This window comes from Rattus rattus, chromosome X (assembly GCF_011064425.1).
Source record: "Rattus rattus isolate New Zealand chromosome X, Rrattus_CSIRO_v1, whole genome shotgun sequence".
In the NCBI taxonomy this organism is placed as follows: Eukaryota; Metazoa; Chordata; class Mammalia; order Rodentia; family Muridae; genus Rattus; species Rattus rattus.
The window spans coordinates 30,570,129-30,592,869 of record NC_046172.1 but is presented as its reverse complement, the minus strand read 5'-3'; the positions used below and the strand labels follow the sequence as shown (position 1 = coordinate 30,592,869).

The window sequence follows — 22,741 nt, the reverse complement described above, 5'->3', positions numbered from 1 at the left end:
ATAAAGCAAAGAAATGCAAACGCCTCTGAGGCTACGTTTTGCCATTATTGATTTATAATTTAGAGCTGAGGAGGCAGTACTTTAACAAGGAAAAACACTTAAAAACTTAAAAAGGTTTTTATTAGTCTACAGTTCGCAAACATATTCCTTATTCCTTGCCATTTGCCTGTTCTTTTGCTCATTGGCACATCTGTTTTTAAAGGTTCAATACTGATGTTATAGTACTTTTAAGGATCTTTTCACTTTAAACTTCAAGAATAACTTATTATCACATGACCACAGTTAGAAGGAACACAGGGAAGACCAGAGCAGCAGTTAGCACAAAAGGAAAATCGCAATTTTGCAAAGTAGTCTGTGGGAGAGAGATTTAGACTCCTAGCTCTTGCCGTTTCTTGGCCTAATTCCTGCGATCCATAATAGGATCTTTGCCTTGGTTGGATCGTTGCTGCAAGCCACGCCCATAGTCCAGACCCCGGTCCCATAGCTCTTGGCCTGGTGCTACCACCCCAGGCCCCCTTCCCCCTGTAGCTCCTGGTCCTGCCCTCATGGATTTAGGCCCCGCCTCGACCTGGCCCCTGCTTTTACCACTCTAGGCCCTGCCCCACCGACTCAGGCCCCAACCTGTCGCCCACTGTCAAGGCCCCGCCCCTCTGCCTTGGCCCCGCCCCGCCTGCCCGCCATATTGGTCCTTCTGCCCAAGTCGCTCCCTGCTGGAAGTGCTCTCGACATTCCGGACTCTCTGGCCCTCTTTCTGCCCTGGTTGTACCCAGGTGTGTTGGCGAATAGCTCCCAGGACGTCCTGTGTGTGTCTGCAAGGTGAGTGGGGTCATCATCCGATTTGAGATCCGGCCAGAGCTGGTTAAGAGCGCGTGCAGCTGGGAGAGCTGAGCAGCTGGAGCTGAGGCTGCCAGGGCGAGGTCGAGCCAAATTGGCGCGGGGAATCTATAGACGGTTGGGCAATGGGGGCAGTGCCCCTACTCTCCAGATGACCCACATTCAATCACATGGGAAGAGGAGCACACACCCAATCACTCGGGACATATACGCGCGCGTGTACACACACACACACACACACACACACACACACACACACACACACACACACAGAGACAGAGACAAAAGAGATAGATAGATCAGATCCCTAAACATCTCAGAAAAGAGATGTTTCCAAAACACTTGGGAATAGGATGGTGGGAACGATGCTCTCAGGGACAATGTAAATACCTGGTATAAGAGCATAAAAATACAATCTTTCCCTAACCACACGGGGACACCTCACGCGCTGAGACCAAACAACCCCTGTGACTAATGTCTGGGGCAGCTTGTGTTATTTGAGTTTATGACCTCTGACATGTTACCCTTGACCCACTCTCAGGTGAGGGAGCTAGGGAAGTTAGCCAGGGCAAAGAACGTGCAGGGCGTGGTTGGGGTTGGGGAAACATTGTCAGATTCAGATCCGGCTGAGGTTTCCCAGAACGAGTTTTTCCATCCTTCCGTCTTAGTGAAAAGACTCAGACGAGACTTTTAAATGCTGATTAAATGATTGGTGAACGTATTATGGTTGTAGTTTTACTTTTTCAGTGATGACACATCCCATAATCATACTTCTTTTGAGGAATAACTTTTCCGCAAGTTTCCGAATTGGCACGTGACCAGGCTTTTCACAGCGTCCCTATGTAAAAACTCAACAGACTGAATTTGGTTTTTTGTTTTGTTGGTGCAAGTTTTCCTTTTCCTCGCTAGCTCCACTGCAATGGAAAATCCCTGCACCGCCTGGGAAATCTCAACTAGAATTGAAGGAAACCCGGGGCTATCTATGAAACTATTTCCCTTTTCTTTTTTTTTTCCATTGTTGAGACCAAACCTAGCCTTAGCCTATAAGAAAGAGCTGTACCTCAAAGAAATTGCAACTCCTCCTCAGCTAAGGACCTAAGTACCCTGTTTTTACTTTGTCTTTATAATCTTAGTTAAGTTACCACTTCTTGTAGCGCCCCAAGTAACAACATATACCAGCTTTGTATTAAGTGGCAGTGTCTTTTGCTTTTGGGATTCTTTTCAAGTGCATTGTAGTGTTTCGCTGCATGAAAGATTTATGGTTTTGGAGGCTTACTTATTTAGAACATTGAGAATTTTGGAAGATATTTTGTTTTTTTATTTTCTGAAGGTTAAAGTAGACAAGCAACCAGACAGTCCATTTGAGAGCAGGGAAAATACATCAGGAAGTCGTCTCTTTTTTCCAGCCTTGATCCTTAAATTTTCCCCATTCAGCTACTTCCATTTTATATTATAGTACTTGAGGCCTGAAGTTCTCTTTAGTTCTATAGCAATTTCTAACCCTCCTCATTCTTTATTTTTAACCATTTATTGGGAAGACTTACCCCGGCTCACATGAGCTGGTTCTTTGTTTGAGTCAGTACTCTCGGTGCATCTTTTCTTTTCATTTTCCTTATGTTTCAAAGTAATGCGTCTGTTAAGAAGGAGAAATTTGGGTTGGTAGCCTGGAAGGTTGGATTTCGTTAAGTCAATTTAGGGAGTGAGGGAACAGTGTTGAAAATCAAATGTTTGTGGGTTTTTTGAGTAGTAGTTCTGAATCAGGAGGCAATTTTATCCTCTCAGGGATATTTGAAAAAAATGGAGAAAAGCAAGTTTTTTGTCTATATTCCAGGCCATTCTTCTATTGTTCTTGGCAAAAGTCATTCTACTGTTTAAGATAGCATTTTTATTATTTTAAAGCTTGCTGGGGAATACAGCAAATACAGAGGTTAAAATGCCAGCAAAACCACTGAACTTGGAGAATAGGACCCCTGTTGAAGGAAACCAGAGAAAAAGAACTGAAGAGCTTGAAGGGCCTCGAGACCCCTTATGGAACAACAATGCAAGCATCTAGAGCTCAGGGACTAAGCCACTACCTAAAGACAGATACATGACTGGGACCCTGACTTGACCTCATAGGTAGCAATGAATATCCTAGTAAGATCACCAGTAAGTGAGCCCTTGGATCCTGTAAGATTGAACCCCCAGTGAACTAGATTGTTGGGGAGGCGGCAATGGGGGAGGGTGGGAGGGTGGGGAGGGGAGGAAACCCATAAAGAAGGGGAGGGATTAGGACAGCTTGCAGGAAACCGGGAAGGAATAACATTCCGAAATGTAAATAAATACAAGTTAATAAAAAAAAAAAAGCTTGCTGGACTAAATTCTATAAGGTTTATGAATACCATAATGGAATTTTTTAAAGCTGGCCCCAGTATTGCTAAGCATGAACTGGCCCGCATTGAATTCCTGATTCTACTGCCTCAACTTCAAGTTCTGGGATTACAGGAATGTGCACCCACACATCAGTTTCAGAATTTTTAAAGACAAAAAAATTTTGAGCTAGATTTAGGCACCTCTGCAGTTGACTAGAAATGCTTTTCTTATTATCATCCACAGAGCCCATCCTGGGGGCACTGGTACAAAGGCAAAGGCAGAAGGAAGTGAAGCGGGCAGAGCTTTAACCTTTTTCAGAAGGAGTCGTCAAATGCCACCATGAGCCCAGGTTCTACATGGTCTCAGAACAGTTTATTGCAATTCACTGGCATGAGAGGTCAGGTGTCTATTATGAAAGTGACGCATCCATACACAGCACAGAAACAAGGGTCGGCATTTTTCTGACACACCTAGGATAGAAAGTGAAATAAACAGCTTCGCTTCAAAAAGTTTGTATGTAGTATGGCATGGAATTAGGCATGTGCCTTTTTATTAATCTGTATCTATTTTTATTTTGTTTTTTCCTGAGACAGGGTTTCTCTCTGTGTGGGTCTGGCAGCCTGAATTCACTCTGTAGACCAGGCTGACCTCAAACTCACCTCGAAAGCCCTCCTGCCTCTGGCCTCCTGAGTGCTGGGATTAAAGGCTATGTCACCACTGTCTCGGTCAAAAATTTTTAAAATATGCTTATGGCTTAGACCCATTAGGATCTCACTGGGTTTCAGCTTCGGTTGTAGACCAGGAGGCTGGCCTGCACCTTGAAATGCAACTCAGCCCTTGTCAGTGCTCTGTAGCTGCTGAGCCTACTTCTCCAGCCTACATTAAATTTTGGTGTTTTTTCAGCCTGTTTTTTTACTATGCTTATCTGAGACCAGGTCTTCAAATACAAATTTATTCTGTTGGTGTCAGCCTTGGCATGGGGGGATGGTGTGTTGAATCTCTTGAAGATTTCCTGGGAAAACATTCACATAATAGGTTTGTTTGAGGGTGTGAGTATATGTGTATGGTATATGCACATGTGTATTTGGAGGCCAAAGGAGGGTGTGGAGTGTCCACTTTTATACTCCACCTATACTGCCTTACGACAGGTTTTCACTGAACCTGGAGCCAGGCTGCTGGTCAATAAGCGGTAGCAGTCCTATCTCCATCCTCTGCCTAAATTGTTGGAGTGACCGGGGTCCGTGGGACTATATCTGCTTTTTTCTGTCAGTTCTGGGATTCAAAACTTGGGGGTCTGGCCCTTGTAAAGCCAGCTTTTATCCATGGAACCATCTTCCCTGGCTCTGTTTCTTTGGATTTTGACCCTGCCACTGCACTGTGTTTTCTTTGCTAATGAATATGGAATTTCTCTACCTCTACCAGATGTTCTGTTTTTATGGTGTGGCAAGTGTGGGGTGGTGGGGACACTGAATGCTGAATTTCATATTATACCAGATGCAGTCTAACAGCAGTATGGGCTTTTTTGTTTTTTTTTTGTGACCCCCTCCGGTCAAGAGGACTTGGTGCCAGGAGTCTCACTCAGTCATTACTTGTGTTGCTGCTCTAGTATAGTTAGGTCACCACATTTCTTTCTTTGTAGAAAGATACACTACTTCTTAATGTCTGCAAGAATATATGTATCAGGTAGAGACAGCAAATCATTAACTGCCACGTAATTCTGCTCTGGGCGGTTTGTTGGATAAGCAGCAGGAGGAGGAAATAAGCCAATTGGAAGTGGTGCCCAATGAGGCTAAGTTGAAAGCTATGTAGATAATAAAAGCTAGTTAGTATAAGAAAATAAGGTTTGTGACTACCAGGCCATCCACAGAGGCCATTTATTAAAGGGTTGATGGGAGAGCAGGAACTGAAGTCAGAAAATGCCTCAGGAAGTTTGGTGGGAAATCTGTAAGCAAATGAAAGGTCAGGATTCCTGAGGCAGGACACCTGGAGCCTACTAGGTATGTGTGTGGGTGTGGTTGGGTGGCGGGCAGGCCTGTGGCAATCCTAAACCTGCTTTGCCTCAGGGTACCTGGGCGGGTTAGATAACTTAGAGGGAAAATCTGTTTCCCAATGTGACTCTTGGTACTGTGCATACTGTGATGTGCTCTGGGTATTTCCACATTCTGGATTTTTCCATTACATTTTGTTAACTTTTGACCCTGAATGATTTCAAGCCGTAGAATGTCAGTTGTGTTATAAACACAGACAGGACATGGAGATGTAGTCAGTGGTTGTTAAGGTCTTTATGAGGTAGAGGGGTGAGTTTTAAGAAAAAAGTGTAGAAGTGAAGCAGGCAGCCCTGGCTTCGTACTCCATGGACACAGATTTCACTTTTGTCTGAGGCTAAAAGCATTATGTTTGCCATTGTATTGACAGGAACTGGGGACAGTATGGAAAGACTCCATCCTGGTACGCATTCATTCCATGACCACTTTTTTTTTAAATCTAAGAGTGAAGGGTAGCAAAACAGTATATAAGGGCTCTGAGCTATTTTAATCCCAGGGTTTGGTGATTCGGATTAGGTGTCTAGTACGAGGTTAATTTAAGATAGCTTCTAGGAGGCTATCTCTCAGAAGCAGCTGTGTTAACAGAGTTAGCAAAATGTGCAAAGGCTTCACACTTATTTCAACATCTCACTGAGTAGAATTCTGAAGATAGGAGTGTTGAATGATTGTAACAGGTCCAAAAAGGCCAGGCATGGTAGTACATGCCTGTAACCCCTGCATTTAGGAGGCAGAGATAGGGACCTGGACTTCAGGGACATTGTTGGCAATATAGGAAGTTCCAGGCCAGCCTGGGCAACATGAGACCCTGTGTCCAAAATAACAACATACAAACAAGTAGAAGTCCCTGGGTTGCTGAAGGGCTTACAGGGTGGCTATAGTCGTGGTCATATGTTTGATCTGGTAAACTTAGCTGGAGTACATTCATGGTGGAGCAGGAAGTCAAAACTTCTGGAGGAGGGGGTCACACATTAGTGAAAGCAGGCCATTCTGAAATGAACTCTTAATAGTCTTAAATACAATTTGAAAAACATAGTTGTTTGGAGCAGCAGACTGTCATCCTAAAATCTGCATTTAATTTTTTCCTTCCTTGGTAAAAGCAACTTTACAAAAGTTAAGTCACCAGAAGGAATGTGTGCAACAAAGTGTTGAAATTGTGACTCCTTTGAGCATGGTGCCATACAGATGCCAGCATCTCTGTTTTCCTTTAAACATTGTAAGTAGCCTGCCCTACTCCTGTGAAGCTACATAGTTTCTGAACCATAGGATTCGAAGGTGGCGTTTTTCCATTAGAGTTTATAAGTAAAGGGTTTAGTGGTAAGGAAACAAGGCATTAAAGTTGGTTTTAGTTCCCCACCTCCCTTTTAGTAAATCTGTAATCTTTTCCCCTGGGCTTGCAGTCTGGCCTTGCTGAGTCTTAGTTGCTGAGCCTGGAGTAGGGGCTGCACAGATTGTCTCTTCGTTCCCTACTTGGCTACATCTTTTCTCCTCATTCCTTACTATTTGCACTTCAGGAAGTAAGTGTGTTGCTGTGGTAGGAGGGTAGCTGTAGCTGTTCTTTCCCAGAGTGGTTCAACTTTTAGCCTTTATCTGCTTGGTGGTTGGAAAAGTGCTGGAGAGCTAGGCCGGGCTTTTTCAGTCCTGTGGCCAAGTTTCCTTGTTAGTCATTTCTTGAGTTTCACAGTGCCACAACTATAGCATTAGCTTTATATTTTCTAATTTTTTGTTGTTGGTTTTGAGACAGTGTTTCTCTGTGTAACAGAGCTCTGGCTGTCCTGGACTTGCTTTGTAGACCAGGATGTTTTTGAACTCACATCACAGAGATTGCTAGGAATGGAGGTGTGCCCGACCATTATTGGTAAGTTTTGGTGCAGATTTGCATCTAAAATAGTTTTTTCTTGGTGTCTTTTCTGGCTTTGTACTTTTTTTTTTTAAGTTTTTTTTTTTTTCTGTTACTTGGTGGGAGGCGAGGATACCATGTTTGACCTACCGTTTTAGTTAGGCCTGGGGATGGTATTTTCTGTGTTAGCTTTCATGTGTTGAGCTCTGCAGCATGGGGGATAGTGTCTGATCTGTGGGTTTAAGGGGCTCTGTGCCTTAGATATTGTAATGGTTAGTGTTGTCAAGTTGACAGAATGTAGACTCATTTAAGAAATGGGCGTTTGAACTTTTCTGCTTAACTAAGGTGGGAGGAGCGCCCCCCCCCAGCTCTATTTTTTTTTTTTTTTCTGGTTGGGATCCTGAACTGAATAACTGGAGAAAGGGAATCTTTTGCTCCTGACTAAGATGCAGTATGAGCAGCCTCTTCAGGTTTTTGTTGCCTTGACTCCCCCACTATGGTGGTGAACTGTAACTTTGTATGTTCCTGTCAACTGTATGTTGGAAAGTCTTTTTCCCTTAAGTTCATTTGTCAGCGTGTTTATCACAGCAACAGGAAAAGAAATTCTGGCAGATACTTTTAGTAGATGTTAAGCAGCAACTGTTAAGACAGACTTTAAGCACTTCATATTTGACTCAGTAAGGCAGTGGCAATGGGTTGGGAAGGAAATAATTCTTGGTATGATCAAATCAGGTATAAGAAGGATACATATTCTTTGACATACTGAATTTGATTATCGTCATTTTAAAAGGGTTGAAAATTCTTGTGTGGCTCTGAAGTGTGAGAGGGTGAAGGTGGACTTTAAGGAATTGCTGGTATTTATAGCCAGTGAGAAGAGGTGTGGACTTCAACCTCAGGATATGACCTTTGAGGGATTGTTAGGAAAGGGAGCTACCTGGCTAAAGAAAGGTGAGAATGTGTGAGAGAAAGCAGAGCCTGCTGTCAGTCTTATGAACTATATTAGGGGGAATTTTCAAGAGGGAGAGTGGTTATTGTCCTGTAATACAGGCCTCATTGCTGTAATAATGGGGAGTGGCCTGTCCTGACTAAGATTTGAAGGACCTTGTCTCTGGGCAAATGTGTGGTACTAGAGAGATACTTTGGTAAGAGGATCTCCATTTTCTTAGTTGTTTTAGATAATATATGATTCCCTTTTTGCAATTCTGTGGCATTACATCTTCAAGGAATTTACTATTATCATGGCCACATGTGGAGGGACTGGTCAGATTTTAAAAAGCTACAGAAAAGCAAACCCTTCATTCTTACTGTTCACTTTAGAGCCCTGTGTTCCTGAAGGCTCTCATGTGAGCAGTGAGAAGACATTGGTTTGGCTAGTGGTCATTTTGATGTTTCAGGGAATGGAGGTGTGCAACTCTATAGAGAGTAAACTCGTGTGGAGGCAGATGGGGAATTGGCAGTGAAGGGTAGAGTATGTTCAGGCATTCCTGTGAGAAGAATGCAGTCCAGCATCTCAGTAGAACTAAACTGGGGTGCTGCTTATGGGCAGGTGTCACTTACATCCAGTACACAGAACTTTGGGAAGAGCAACTTTCAGTGTCTGCCATTGTACTGGTGACAACCTCTCTGTATGTAGGATGGACTTTCCAAGCCTCTAATCTAGTTGAGTCTTAAAACAACTGCTGTCTGTCTGTCTGTCTGTCTGTAATTAGTCAGCGACCAAGAGTGGGCTCATGCCTCTAAGTCTCTTGGTATCAAGCTCAGAGGTACAGTGTTTTAAAAGGCAAAATCAAAGTCCATAACTCAAAGTTAAGTGAGGTCAGAGTCCCCTTGAAACATTTGTTCCTAGCAGAGCGTAGTGCTTATTTCAGACACAACATGACAATTTTTTGACTTACACCTTCTTCAGTTAGCTTGGTTTACATTAATTCTTTTATTTAATTCCAACACTTGGGAGGCAGAGGTAGGCAAATCTCTTGAGTTTGAGGTCAGCTTGGTCTACACAGGCCAGGCCAACCAAAGCTACATAGTGACACCCTGCCTTAAAAAGAAAGTATTGCAAATTAAAAAAAATATATTAAGTGCCCTTTATAGGTAGATTTATGCTTGTACCTCACAAAGAACAAAACTTTATATCCCCACTTCTGGGTTTCAGCAGTTTCCCATGAGTGAAGGTGTTCACTGAACTATCACAGTTTATGGCCAAACTTTAATACACCAAAGATTCCCATGAATGATGGGAGGAGGAAATAGTGGTACTGAATAAAGATGAAAAGTCTGAAAGGTGTTAGGAGACACATAAAGTGATCACATGTGATGTAGAAATGACACAGGCATTGATTTATTTTTAAATTTTTAAAAAATTAAAGCTGAGTCTCAGCTATGAAGCCTGGGCTGTCCTGGAATTCTCTGTGTAGACCAGGCTAGCCTCAAACTCAAGTCTGTCTCGCCTCTGCCTCCCGATATGTATATTACCATATCCAGCTTTGTTGATCATTTTAGAGGGACTTAGACTGATGACAAGCCTTTAATCCCAGCACTCGGGAGGCACAGGCAGGCAGATCTCTTTAAGGCCCAGCTTGTTCACAGGTCAAGTTCCAGGACAACCAGGGCTACACAGGGAAACTGTCTTGAGAAAAAGCAAGCAAACAAAAAAAGACTGATGACAGCAGTTGGTCTTGCACATGACAGGCATAGGACTGAGTCCATCAACATTCCATCTTAGATGGGGAAGGAACTCAGAAGGACACCCCCCCACAAGGCTGAAGAGTTTAGGTAGTTAATGGTTGCTGGAGGAATGACAGTCATATTTTACTGGTAAGTTGCCCCTTCTTAAGTAAATAAACCTCTATCCGAGCTCATGCAGGCAACACTGATTAAAGTGTAGGCCTCAAAAAGAAAGAAAAGAAAGGAAGAGGAGGCAGAGAGGGCATCAGGTGTGTGTGGGGTATGATCAAAGTGATATATGTGTGTGATAATAAGGATTAAAAGGAACCTAATGCAACCCGAGCAGGAGAGATAACTCCACTGGTAAGGGGCTTACCTTACAAGCTTGAGGACTTGAGTTTGATTCTCAAACCTAGTCAAAAATGCCAGGCATTTGTAATCCCAGCACTAGCTAGGTAGGGGAAGGAGGATCCCTGGGGCTCTCTGGCCAGCCAGACTGGTTGTCTTGAGGCCAGGGAGAAGACCCTGTCTCACACGATGAGGTGCATGTCACCCAAGATTGTTCTGTGCCTTTCACATGCACTCCTTGCACACGTGTGCATACATACATATGCACCAGAGCACAAATATGGTGGAAGCGCTTCTAATCTTTCTAGTGTGAACTCACACATACAGGTTCTTGTTAAACTATTCCACTCATCTGAGCCTACTTGGGATTCTAGGGGTTTACCAGCCTCATATTCACTCACCGTGTTGTGGACCTCCGTTGTCTGATACAGTAGTCCTTAGTGTTATGAAGTGCTGTAACTAAAATGAAGCTAAAATAAAAATTCACTTAAGCAGACTAACCACATTTCAGATGTCCATTGGCCACATGTGGGTCACTGAGCATTTCTAGCTCTGAATTATCTACTGTTTAGTTGCTTAATTGATTCTTTTGTCTTTCTACCTTCCCTAACTACAAAAATGTTCTTTTTCATTAAAAACTGTTTTTTAAATCAAATTAGATGCTTCATTTTTCCAGAAAGAGTACTTGAAGTGGGTTCCTTAAATAGACTGTGTGCTTTGTCAGTGATAGTTGTGGCTTGATTTCCACAGCTTTTTGTTGTTTTATTTTACCTATCCTATCTGTGAGGCAGTACTTAGTGCTAGATAATCTAATTCACCTGATCAAATCTTGAGTCTCCAAATTGGCCTGTTGTGGTGGTATTTTCCTTAGTTCTGGTTTTTGGTTGTTTTGTTACCTTTGTGCTATAGGGCTAGGACCCATTAGACTCCCATTCATTTCTTCCTCTCCCCTTCCCTCTCCCTTCCCTTCTCCCCTCTTCTCCCCTCTCCCCTCTCTTTCCTTCTTTTTATTCTTTCTCTCCCCTCCCTCCCCACCCCCCTCCCTCCCCTCCTTTTCTCCCGTCTCCTCCCATTTCTCTCCCCTCTCCCCTCCCTCCTCCTCTGTCCCTCCCTCTCCTCTCCCTCCCCCTCCACCTCCTCTAACCTTCCCTGTTCCTCTTCCCTCCCTTCCCTTCCCACGCCCCCTCCACTCTTCATTAGACCTGACTATTGTTGTCCATGCTGGCCTTGAACTTGTGATCTACCTGTCTTTACCCACCTGAGTACAGGGATCTATAGGCATGTGCCACCCCCTGTCCTGCGTAAAGCTCAGCTTCTTAAGCTATGAAATTAATTGAAATGGTAGCTATGCCTCTAATTAGGACATTCAGGGTGAATGAATGCAAAAGGAACTTGTGAATTTGGGGAGAGAAAAGAACCTTCATAAATTTAAATCAGGAGTGATAAGTTAAAAATTTCAGGAGTGCAAAGTTGCAAAAGAGTCTGGAGTGTGTGTTGCTGAAGTTTTGAGGAAGTGGCTTACCAAAGGGAGCCTGCTCTCCCTCTAGTATCTATCTTACTAAAGGAATGTACTAGTTTTTCAGCATGTACATGCCCACTCCTTGTTAATTTCAGTCAATACTACTAATTCTCATTAGAATTACAATAATCATTTTTTCCAACATATTATAATGGATATCCAAAATAGGAGGAAGAATTTACATGCTGAGTATAGATAGAAATAGAATAATAGAATAACAAAAATAATGGAGCATTTGTTTAAAAAATTTTGGTTAAAAATTTTAGCATTTGTTTGCATTTCACCATGTGCAGAGTATTTTATTCAATGTGGCAGTCAAAAATAGGACATGAATTGTCATCTTGGGGTTTCTATTGCTGTGATAAAATACCATGACCATAACCAACTTGGGTTGAAAACTTACTCTACCCATCACTGCCAGTTTCCCCATCTTCCTCCATACCAGATTAACTCTCTGAGGAGTCACTTCAGTCTACAAGTCTCATGTCACACTCCATCGCTGAGGGGAGTCAGGGCAGGAACTGATGCAAAAGCTTGCACCTCATGTCTTGCTCAGTCTACTTTCTTACTTGGGACCAACAGCACAAGGGTGGCACAGCCCAAGGTGAGCTGTGTTTTGGCACATCAATCATCAATCAAGAAAATGCACCACATGCTTGCCCACAAGGCCAATCTTGAGGGGTCATTTTGTCAATTTTCCCTCCTTGAAAATGACTCTAGCTTATGTCAGGTTGACATAAAACTAGCCACCACATGACTGATGACATCGGTGTTGTGTTCCTCCCAGGGAGTTGACATTGTAACAGGGAAACAGGCACGTGCAACTTGGAGCATGTGAGCAGGTGGACATGAGTGAAAGCCAGAATGATAGTACAAAGGAAAGAGGAGAGGGAGCTGTGACACCTCCTGTAGAAGGTGGATCTGAGCTGGGGCTCTGATGGCTGCCTTGTACCATTGTGGTGGGGCCGAGCCTCCCGGACCAAGGTTACATTCCATGCAGAGATGGGGGATCCACTGAGGACACAGATAGATAGCTTTGGGTGGGAGTGAGTTCTGCAGACATTGGGATAGCAGTATGTGCTCCTAACAGCTGAGCTCTCTCTCCAGCCTTCCCTAATTAGGTAAGTAATTTCCACTCGCTCAGCTAAACTTTTTCTTTTTAAATTTTGCAGGGCAGTGGTGGCACATGCCTTTAGCCCAGCACTCAGGAGGCAGAGGCAGGCAGATCTCTGTGAGTTTGAGGCCAGCCTGATCCACAGAGTTCAGGACAGCCAAGGCTACAGAAGGCTAAACCCTGTCTTTAAAGAATCATTTTTCTTCTTTTTGGGGAGAAGTTGGTTTTAGATTTTTTTTGTCTCAAGTTGACAATCAAGAAGAAAATATGGGGTATTATAATAGTGTGTACTACAGGATTGGGAATAGTGGATGTTTTTCACTAGCATTTTTATTAGAAGGCATTGTAGACATGTTCACTACTGAGGCCTGGATTGCAAATGTTAGAGGAGTGTGGCTTAGGAGGTTTAGTTAGAATTGGAAGTATTGGAGAGGGGTGAGGTCTAGTGGGTTTAAGAGTTAGCCAGATACCAATCAAAGGGGTGGGGAAGGGATGGGGATGGAAGCAAGTGACAAAAAGCTGGAAGTCTAATGGGGAACATCTTATTGGAGAATCAAGCAAGACACAACCACCTCAGTTTTGGTACCTAAGAGCAGTTGACACCATTGGCAGTGTGACAGAGATGGTAAGGTATTCGTTCTAGCTCTACCTGAATCTTCTTCAACGCATTGTTTCTGTGGCAGCCAGTTCCTTTGCTGGGCTCTTATCTCATCGAGGCTTCTGCTGCTGAAGGTATCTCAGTGGCTTCTGAGGACCCTGACTACATATGATTCCCTACCTTCAGTTCCTTCTTCCTAGGAAACTGATTTCTGCACCTGCCTCAGGGTCTCCCAGTTTATGCTGGTATCAGGGTTCCTTGGCAGAGCCTTGGAATGTTTAGTTCATTGCACCTTTCTTTTCTCTGTCCCCTGTCTTAACCTGCTTTCCTGAATTCAGGTAACCCCCTGCCTTGGAGCCAGATATTGGTTAAGGCTGCTTCCTAAGGACAGCATATCACTAAAATTGAGATGTGGTTGGAACAGACCACAACTGGAAATGGACACAGGGCAACACAACCTAGTTTCCCTCCGGTACTGGAAGGTACTTTTTACTTACTTTACCTTAGCAGTTTAGTAGTTGGCTTGAGTTTGTGAAAACATGTATGTAAAGGCCTGGTGGTGGCTGGTATCATACACTACTCTTAGATACTGGCGGGCAAGGCCTAGGCCCAACTAAGGGAACCTCACATTTGTACATTGTACCCCTGACTTACTAGGGGAATGGTGGATAGGGTACTGTGTTAATATTTCAAATGGTTTTTCAACTGAGTATGAGTAGTTGCACTCTGTTCTTGTGCCTCTCATTTTGTAGGACCTGAGAGTTGTGACTTCATGTAGTATTACCCTCAGGAAAGAGCTTTGTAGTTTGCATTGTTAATGTGTGGCACATAGTAGGTGATATCTAAATATTAGTTGGAAAGCTGCTTTTGCCTATTTTGTGAAACTGGAGGCTTCTATGGAGATTCTGAGAGCTGTTGACATTTGATTCATGTTTCATTTAAAACATACTTTTAAAATACAACACATTTGGTTGGGGATGTGGTAGAGCCTTTCCTAGCATGCAGGAAGCACTGGATTTGATTCCCAGCACCTTATAAAACTGGGCATGGGGGGGATGCATACCTATAATCTTGACATTCAGGAGGTAAAAGACAAGAGACTTAGTTTGAAGTTCATCTTTAGCTCAGTACTGAGTTTGATGCAACCTGTTCAGTATAGTAAAAGTTATGTCTTAAATACTTTTTTAATGCTGTGAAGAGACACTGTGACTAAGACAACTTATAAAAGAAAGTACTAATTTGGGGGCTTGCTTACAGTTTCAGAAGGTGAGTCCATGACCATCACGGTGGGGAACACGATAGCAGGCGGGCAGGCAGGCATGGCCCTGGAGCAGTAACTGAGAGCTTATATCTGAGTCGTAAGCAGAGACAGAGAGTGAGACTAACTGAAGTGACTCAGCTTTTGAAACCTCAGAATCTGCCCTCAGTAATATACCTCCTCCCACAAGGCAACACTTCCCAGATTTAACAAACAGTTTTACCTACTAGAACTAAGCAATCAAACATGTGAGTCTGTGGGGACCACTCTTCATTCAAATTACCACAGATAAGGACCATGAAGAGAGAATGTTGGTCACAGGACTCTCATTGTTAGCTGCTGCTGTTTATTCTTAATCCTAAGGGTAATATTAAAAAAAAAAAAAAAACTTACGTTTTAATTGATTGAATGTGTAAATTAAGGACTTCTCCATGTAAGGTTCACACAAATGCCCTTTTAAAAAAACAGGGTGATAGGGGGCTGTTGCTGGAGAGATGAGTCATTATATAAGAGCCCCTGTTGCTCTTTTAGAGGAACTGAGTTCAATTCCTAGCCCCTGTGTCAGGTGCCTCATAACTGGCTATGAATCTGCCCTGGGCCTGGTAGAGTTGGTGGGATCTAGTTTCCCTTTCTGGCCTCTGCCATCACCCCACCCCCCAGCATGCACTCAAAACACACACACACACACACACACACACACACACACACACACACACACACACACACACACACACACACACACAGAGTAAAACAATTTTAAAAGGAGGTGGTGGTGGTGGTGGTGGTGGTGAGTGGTGGTGGTGAGTAGTATTAGTGGTGGTGGTGGTGAGTGTGAGTGGTGGTGGTGGTGGTGGTGGTGGTGGTGGTGTGTGTGTGTGTGTGTGTGTGTGTGTGTGTGTGTGTGTGTGTGTGTGAGAGAGAGAGAGAGAGAGAGAGAGAGAGAGAGAGAGAGAGAGAGAGAGAGAGATATGGTGTCTCTTTAATGAATGGGTGTGCATATAATTTGTTCTGTTTCTAGTAGTTTCTGAAATTTGAGTATTAAAAAAAAATGGCTGTTAAGGAACCTGTCTGTAATATTGCCCCTTTCCGAGTTCATGTTCTCACACAGAAAGTTCCTGCACTCCTTTGAGCCTGGTACTAGTAAAGTACCTGTGTGCAGTCATCGGAGTAAATGCTGTATCGGAGTAAATGTTGTAACAATCTCTTGGATGGAGATACTGCTGTCCATCCTGTTCCCCATGTAGTTTCAGGATATTAAGTTCATCCACTCTTGGGCTGTGCCTCTGGCTTAGTTGGTACTAGGAACATACTTTTCCTGCTGACACTGTTTTCATTCACGCATAGAAGACTTTGCAGGGAGAGCCTTAGGCCTGAGCAACTGGGGAGCCAAGGCAGAAAGGCAAAGTCTTTATGCATGAATGAGAGCAGTGTCAGCAGGGAGCACATGTTCCTAGGATCATTGATGTCCCTGTCTCCTTTGGCTCCTCTGGTTTCCCTGTGTTATCCTTATTTTATTGTCTGGGGCATGGTTATTCTCAGCCACCCAAAATTTGGGCAAGTATAATTCCCAGTATAATTGTATAGCTGTGCCTGTATGTGAACATTAGAAAAGAGAATGGGCAGGTAAACAGTTTGGCAAAGGAAAAACAATGATCAAAATACAGAACTTGATATAGGGCTGTTTTTAGGCTGAGAGAGATCATAGAAAGCACTTAGATTTTTTAAAATTAAAAATAAAGATGTAGTTACATGCTTTTTCTTTTAACATTTAATTCTTTTTACACTTAAAATGATGAAAACAGGCACAGGCCTACAATCCTAGATACTCTGGAGATTGAGGTAGGAGAAATGAAAATTCAGAGCCTAGCCTGGACTTGAAAGCAGGTTCAAGGCCAGCTTGGGCAAATTAGTAAGTCCCCATCTCAAAATTAGAATTAATAAAAGGGCTGGGGTTACATAATTCATTGGTAGAGCTTGACTAGCATACACAAGGCATTAGGTTCAACCAGTAATATCACAGAAGGAAAAAAAAAATCATCAAAACAAATGCCTATCACTAACGTAAGCATTTTGATTTTCTTTGCAGTTAATGATGTTTGAACTGAACTACTAAGGTAAGGTTCATGACCTGTGTATTATGCTTTTTAAAATTCAGATGTTTTTATTTGTAGAATTTAGCTGTATTGAATGCTAAAATTGATGAAGATTATTGGTTTTATACAATCACAACTGTGGAATGTCAAAGTTCATATATTTTTAGCTGAATTTTAAAAGTTAACATGGTAGAATTTATTTCTTTAGCTTTTGCTAAAGATATCTCAAAGGTTGAACTGCCTTTAGAAAAGAATAGCGGGCTCAGTGGTTAAGAGTGTCCGTACTCTAGCAGTTTGGTTCCCAGCACACCCATGTTATTAGTAGCTCAGAACTGCCTGTAACTCCAGCTCCAGGGACTATAAATGCTTTCTTCAGGCCTCTGTGGGCATACACACATATGTCACATACACACATCTACATAAAGAAAGAAATAGAATGGGAAACATTTTTATGTCTATAAGCATGCTGTGATTATGTTAATGAGTTGACTGAATGAAGCTGGCTTCTCTTAAATGTTGATTAGGAACCACGATGGTTTATATAATTATTTGTAACACCATGTGTGTTTGTATACAACTCTAAGGTTAGAATCAAAGAGGTGATCATGTTTAGTAATAATATTAGCAAAAGGCCATATGTTCCCAAGTAGGAATGTCTTTTCTGGGAGGTCTCAGCCAGTAAATGTGCATGTCAGTAATATTACCTGGTGTGTGGAATTCACAAATGTCAGATTTCTTTTAAAATGTCATGAAGTAGAAAATCTCACATAATTAGGACCAAAAAAATCAAAATACCATGATAAGATGATGTATCTCACAATTTCTAAAACAATTTGGTAGATATGTGGGGCATGATCTAGTTTATAATCTGATTTAACATCTTTGAAATTCAGTGATATATAATGAAGCTTTGTGTCTGTTCAGGTATATATTAGTTGACTTAAAATGATAAATCTGATAGGCTACAATTATGTACATCTGTTTTCCTCTCACACAGATCATAGAACTTTGGTGTTTCTGTCAGTTAAAAACTGACAAGAACAACAATGATGGGGGTTAATAGCGGTTGATGGGAAAGGGTTCCCAGTACAGGCTATGACCAAGCTGAAGAGGTCTTAAGGGCATAGCATTGACTTTGGTTTGGGAGTAAAGGCTGCACCAGCTGAGGGAGCAACATGTTAAATATATAGAAGAACATGTTTTCATACGCGCGCGCGCACACGCAGACATGACTGAAAGACAGGTGTACTTCAAAGTGCCTCCATGACAGCTTGTGAAAGTTGGAAAGCCTGGAGCTCACTGCACAGCCTACAGGCAAATCTACAGGTTGGGGAGTGTCTATTTCTGGTGACTTTAAGCCTGGTGTACTTAAGCCTTTTCTAGGCAGCTCACCTACTCTTTGTTTCTTTTAAGCCAGTGGTTCTCAACCTTCCTAATGTTGCAACCCCTTAATATAGTTCCTCATATTGTGGTGACCCCCAAACATACAATTATTTAGTTGCTACTTTATTACTGTAATTTTGCTACTGTTCTGAATCATGATGTAAATATCTGATACGCAGGTGGACTCAGGTGACCCTTGTGAAAGAGTAGTTTCACTGCAGAAAGGATTATGACCCTCAACTTGAGAACCATTGGTCTCTTCTTCCAGGCAGCTGGGATAGTCTGAGAATCTTATTTACCTCTTGGCTTGTAGGAGAGTAACTCTTAGCCATCTTTACTAATTATATACTCTTGAGGAGGGAGGGGCACAATGAATCTGGTCAGCTTCAGGGACTTCCTAAGCTAGTTTGAGTTGTTTACTTCTTGTCTTGGAGTGTTTCACCTCCTTGTAAATACTCTACCTTAAGATTCCCTCCAAAATGGTAGATTTAAATCTGAAAGGAAACTGTTACATAGCATTTGTGATGGGATGGCTAAGTCAAAGTTGAGTTTTGTTCTTCAAGCTTGGAGAATAAAACCATTGAATAATTTTATTAGTTTTGGGTGAGTTTCAGATGCTTTGCCTATGTTGAAATACAGCACACAGGGGACACATTCTGAGAAATGTATTATATGATTTCAGTGTAGTGTGAACATCCTTGAGGGTGCTTACATAAACCTAGGTGGGGTTGGTCATGTACAACCACACCCAGTTTGATCATTCGTTTATCCTGTTTTCCTACTAACTTGATTTCTCATTATCTAAGCTGCTATGGGTTCTTACAAGAACATACAGGTAGAAATGCAGAATTCTTTGTATGGTACAGAAATTTTCAATAATATTGGATACCTTCACATTATATAAGGAGACAAACAAATAATGTCAACTGCATTGGTTATAGAAGTTAGTCCTAATAGATAAAGCAGTTCTTCATTTCTTTACTGTATTTCCATTGTGGAAGTCAACAATATCCACTTTGATGATAAAGCTAATGAATATTTTTACTTAGAACTCTGTTGTCCAGTATAGTTAGTGGCTTTTTAAATATGGTCGTTTAAATGAGCTGAAATGAAATTAATGGGGCCAGAAATATAGTTCAGTAGAGAATGGCTTAATGCTTCGTATACACAATGCCCACTCCCCAGCACCCAAATTCAATTTAGTTTCTCACTGAGTACTCAGCAGCCACATATACTAGTGAATACCATGTTGGACATTTCCATCATTATGTAAAAATCTCTCAGACAGCTGCTGACATAACAAACTTTGTCTTTCATAAATTCTAATAAATGTAAAATCGAAGCGCGTTTTAAATATTGACATATTTTAGATAATTTAGAAACATAGAAAGGTGAATAGGAGTTATAGAGCAAACAAGATTTAGCTTAGATTGCTAATTGGTTAAAGATGAGGTCCGGTTTTCCACCTGGAGGTTTTGTGTATGTTTGGAAGTTTTTATAATGAAAATTAAAGTGTCAAGTAGGTTAGCACTCAGAAGTAACTAGTCATCAGTCATAGGTGTCAGAAGTATCACCTCTACAGACTGGCTCCTATAGTGTAGAAGTTTTTAAATCCGGCCCCTGAACTTCTTTAAAGGGTATGCATAGTATATTAGTTTATTTTTACTTAAGATTCATTTCATTCTACTTCAAACATACAGGTGGGGGTGGGGGAGATTGCTGAAGTGCTTGCTCTGCAAGCATGAGAACCTAAGATGGGATTCCCAGTACTAGTGTGAAATGCTGGCTATGGAAATGTACCCATAATGCCAGCACTGGTGAGGAGGATGTCTGGTTTGCTATTCATCCAGTCTAGCAAAATCAGTGGAGCTTCAGGTGAGAGACCAATAATAAAAAGGTGGAAGACATTTGACACAGGTACACATATGTGCGCCCGCATACACAGAGGGTGTGTGGGAAGGACGAGGGAGAGGGAGGTGGGAGAGGGCGGGGAGAGGGCGGGGAGAGGGAACACGCATGAGTACATATTTGGTAAAAGTTGGAGATGCCCAAATGAGCCTTGGAGTAGAATACACTCTGCTACTGACACTGATCTGAGCAACTCAAAATAGAATTCCCAATGAAGACAGCAAACTTTGTACTGTGCTTGATTGGTTTTTTTATTTCTTAGTTAAATCAGTGAGCTTCTGGATGCCTCTGACTTTCCCATCCAGCAGTGCCAATATCTGAAGTAAGAAAAGTGAGGTGGAGATTGAGAGGCTGTTTGAAGTTGTTAAATCTCATTATTTAGGTAGTCCCTCTGCAAAGTGGAATCAGAGCTCTATGTTTTCATTTTACTTAAATGCTGACTTTATTAGAATTGTGTGGATTAGACTGGTATAAAGGCATATAATGGTACCTTCTTATTTTTATTTACAGGATTCTGAAATCAAAACTTACAGTATTAATCATGGCAGGAAAATCGTCTCTTTTTAAAATAATTCTCCTTGGAGATGGTGGAGTTGGCAAGAGTTCTCTTATGAACAGATATGTAACCAATAAATTTGATTCCCAGCTCTTCCACAATAATAGGTGTGGAATTTTTAAATAAAGATTTGGAGGTGGATGGACATTTTTTGTTACCATGCAGATTTGGGACACAGCTGGTCAAGAACGATTCCGAAGCCTGAGGACACCATTTTACCGAGGTTCTGACTGTTGCCTGCTTACATTTAGTGTCGATGATTCACAAAGCTTCCAGAATCTGAGCAACTGGAAGAAAGAGTTCATATATTATGCAGATGTGAAAGAGCCTGAAAGCTTTCCTTTTGTGATTTTGGGCAACAAGACTGACATAAAAGAACGGCAGGTATCTACAGAAGAAGCCCAAGCCTGGTGCAAGGACAACGGCGACTATCCTTACTTCGAAACAAGTGCAAAAGATTCCACCAATGTTGCTGCTGCCTTTGAGGAGGCAGTTCGAAGAATTCTGGCTACAGAAGATAGGTCAGATCACCTGATTCAAACAGACACAGTCAATCTGCAACCAAAAGCCCAAAGCCAAACTCTTCTTGCTTGATGGCATTAGGGATAGCTGGTGCATTTAACCAACCAACACACACACACACACACACACACACACACACACACACACACACACACACACACACACACACGAATGAGAGTGGAGAACAAAATTAGTATGCAGAAGAGTTCATCTACTAATAAAATTCAGTTAACACATATTGTTGCCTCATTAGTCCATGGGAGAAGGGACACACTCACTCTGAAGGAATCTATTTACTCAGTAATGGCACATTACATTTATAAATTGTAATGGTTGTCTATTGTTTCTTAAAATTAAAAAACATTAGTGCTAATAAGATGACCAAGAATTGACTTAATTGTAATTCAGACATAAATCTTGACTATTCTTAGATTGTTTTGCCCCACAAGAAAATGGAGAATTACTTTTATATGTGTATATTTTTATGTAATGAGCATTCTATTCTTGGTCCAGGAAAGTAAATTCCTACTGCAATACTATTAAAGATTAAAATCTAATGCATTTCTTTATGTTGCAATGCTTTTTGATTTGACTTTTGATCTCTTTAAGATGATTTAACTTTTCTTACTCATCCTACATATTAGAATCTACCTCAGTTGTGTGGCACATATATTTCCCCTTTCCAACAAAGGAGCAAGCTAAATGGATTTTTTATTTTCTTTCCTTAGAAAGAAAAGACGGAATCTCGTATATTCCAGGCTGACTTAGAGGTCTTCCTTCCCCATCTCCCAAGTAAGGGATTACAAGCATGAGCCTGTGCTGCCATGTCTAATGTATGGCGAGCGAGCTGCATCTTCAGCCCAGCATTGTACTTTCTGAAAGGGTAATAGACACCTGGATTCACACAGCTATTTCTATAGTATGTTCTCTATCACTAGTCAGTGATTGGTTCTCAAAATTTTTTATTCTAAAAAGCCAACTTTCAGAATGATTGTTGTTTTAGGGTTTCTATTGCTGTGCTGGAACACACCATGATCAAAAAGCACCTTGGGGAGGAAATGGTTTATTTGGTTCATACTTCAACATCACTGTTTATCTTCAAAGGTAGTCAGGACAGGAACTCTTAAGGAAGCAACCCAAGACAAGAGCTGATGTAGAAGCCATGGAGGAGTGCTGTTACTGGCTTGTTCAACCTGTTTTGGTATAGAACCCAGGACCACCAGCATAGAGGTTACCACCTATAGTGGGCTGAGCCCTACCACACCCTATAGGCCTGCCTGATCATAATGAGGCATTCTTTCATATTGTCTCATGAGTTGATTTGTATGTGGTGTAACAACAGAGATGTCCTGTGGAAGAAAAAAACTCAAAGCCAAGACTGACTGCCAGGACATACTGGAGTAGGAGAGTGAATTGCTAGGCTGGGAATTAGAGTGGATAGAATATGGAAAACTAGTGTCTCTCCTGACCATACCCATTGGAACTGGGAGGAAACATTATTGCAGTAAGCTAAAACTCAGATATATTGAGAATATCTCTCATCCAATCATGAGGAAATAAAACCATTTATAGATTAAGAAAGACTTACTAGGGAAGAAGCCCCAGGGCTGCAGAAGTTTTAGAGTAGGGGGAAGAGTACAAAGGAGCCATAGGTATTGAGCCTAGAGGCAAGCATCCACTTTGATATGCTAATAGGAAGCATAGCCATTC

The 22,741-nt window shown here is 41.9% G+C and overlaps 1 protein-coding gene across 1 annotated transcript; it reads left to right on the top strand.

The window, feature by feature from the left end:
• Positions 1–665: 665 nt before the first annotated feature.
• On the top strand, positions 666–21,600 carry Rab9a (RAB9A, member RAS oncogene family). The gene is given in 5 exon segments (XM_032890414.1): positions 666–816; positions 16,656–16,683; positions 20,464–20,611; positions 20,613–20,657; positions 20,660–21,600. Coding segments are annotated over 3 exon segments (606 nt in total). The 5' UTR covers positions 666–816; positions 16,656–16,683; positions 20,464–20,494; the 3' UTR covers positions 21,104–21,600.
• Positions 21,601–22,741: the final 1,141 nt, after the last annotated feature.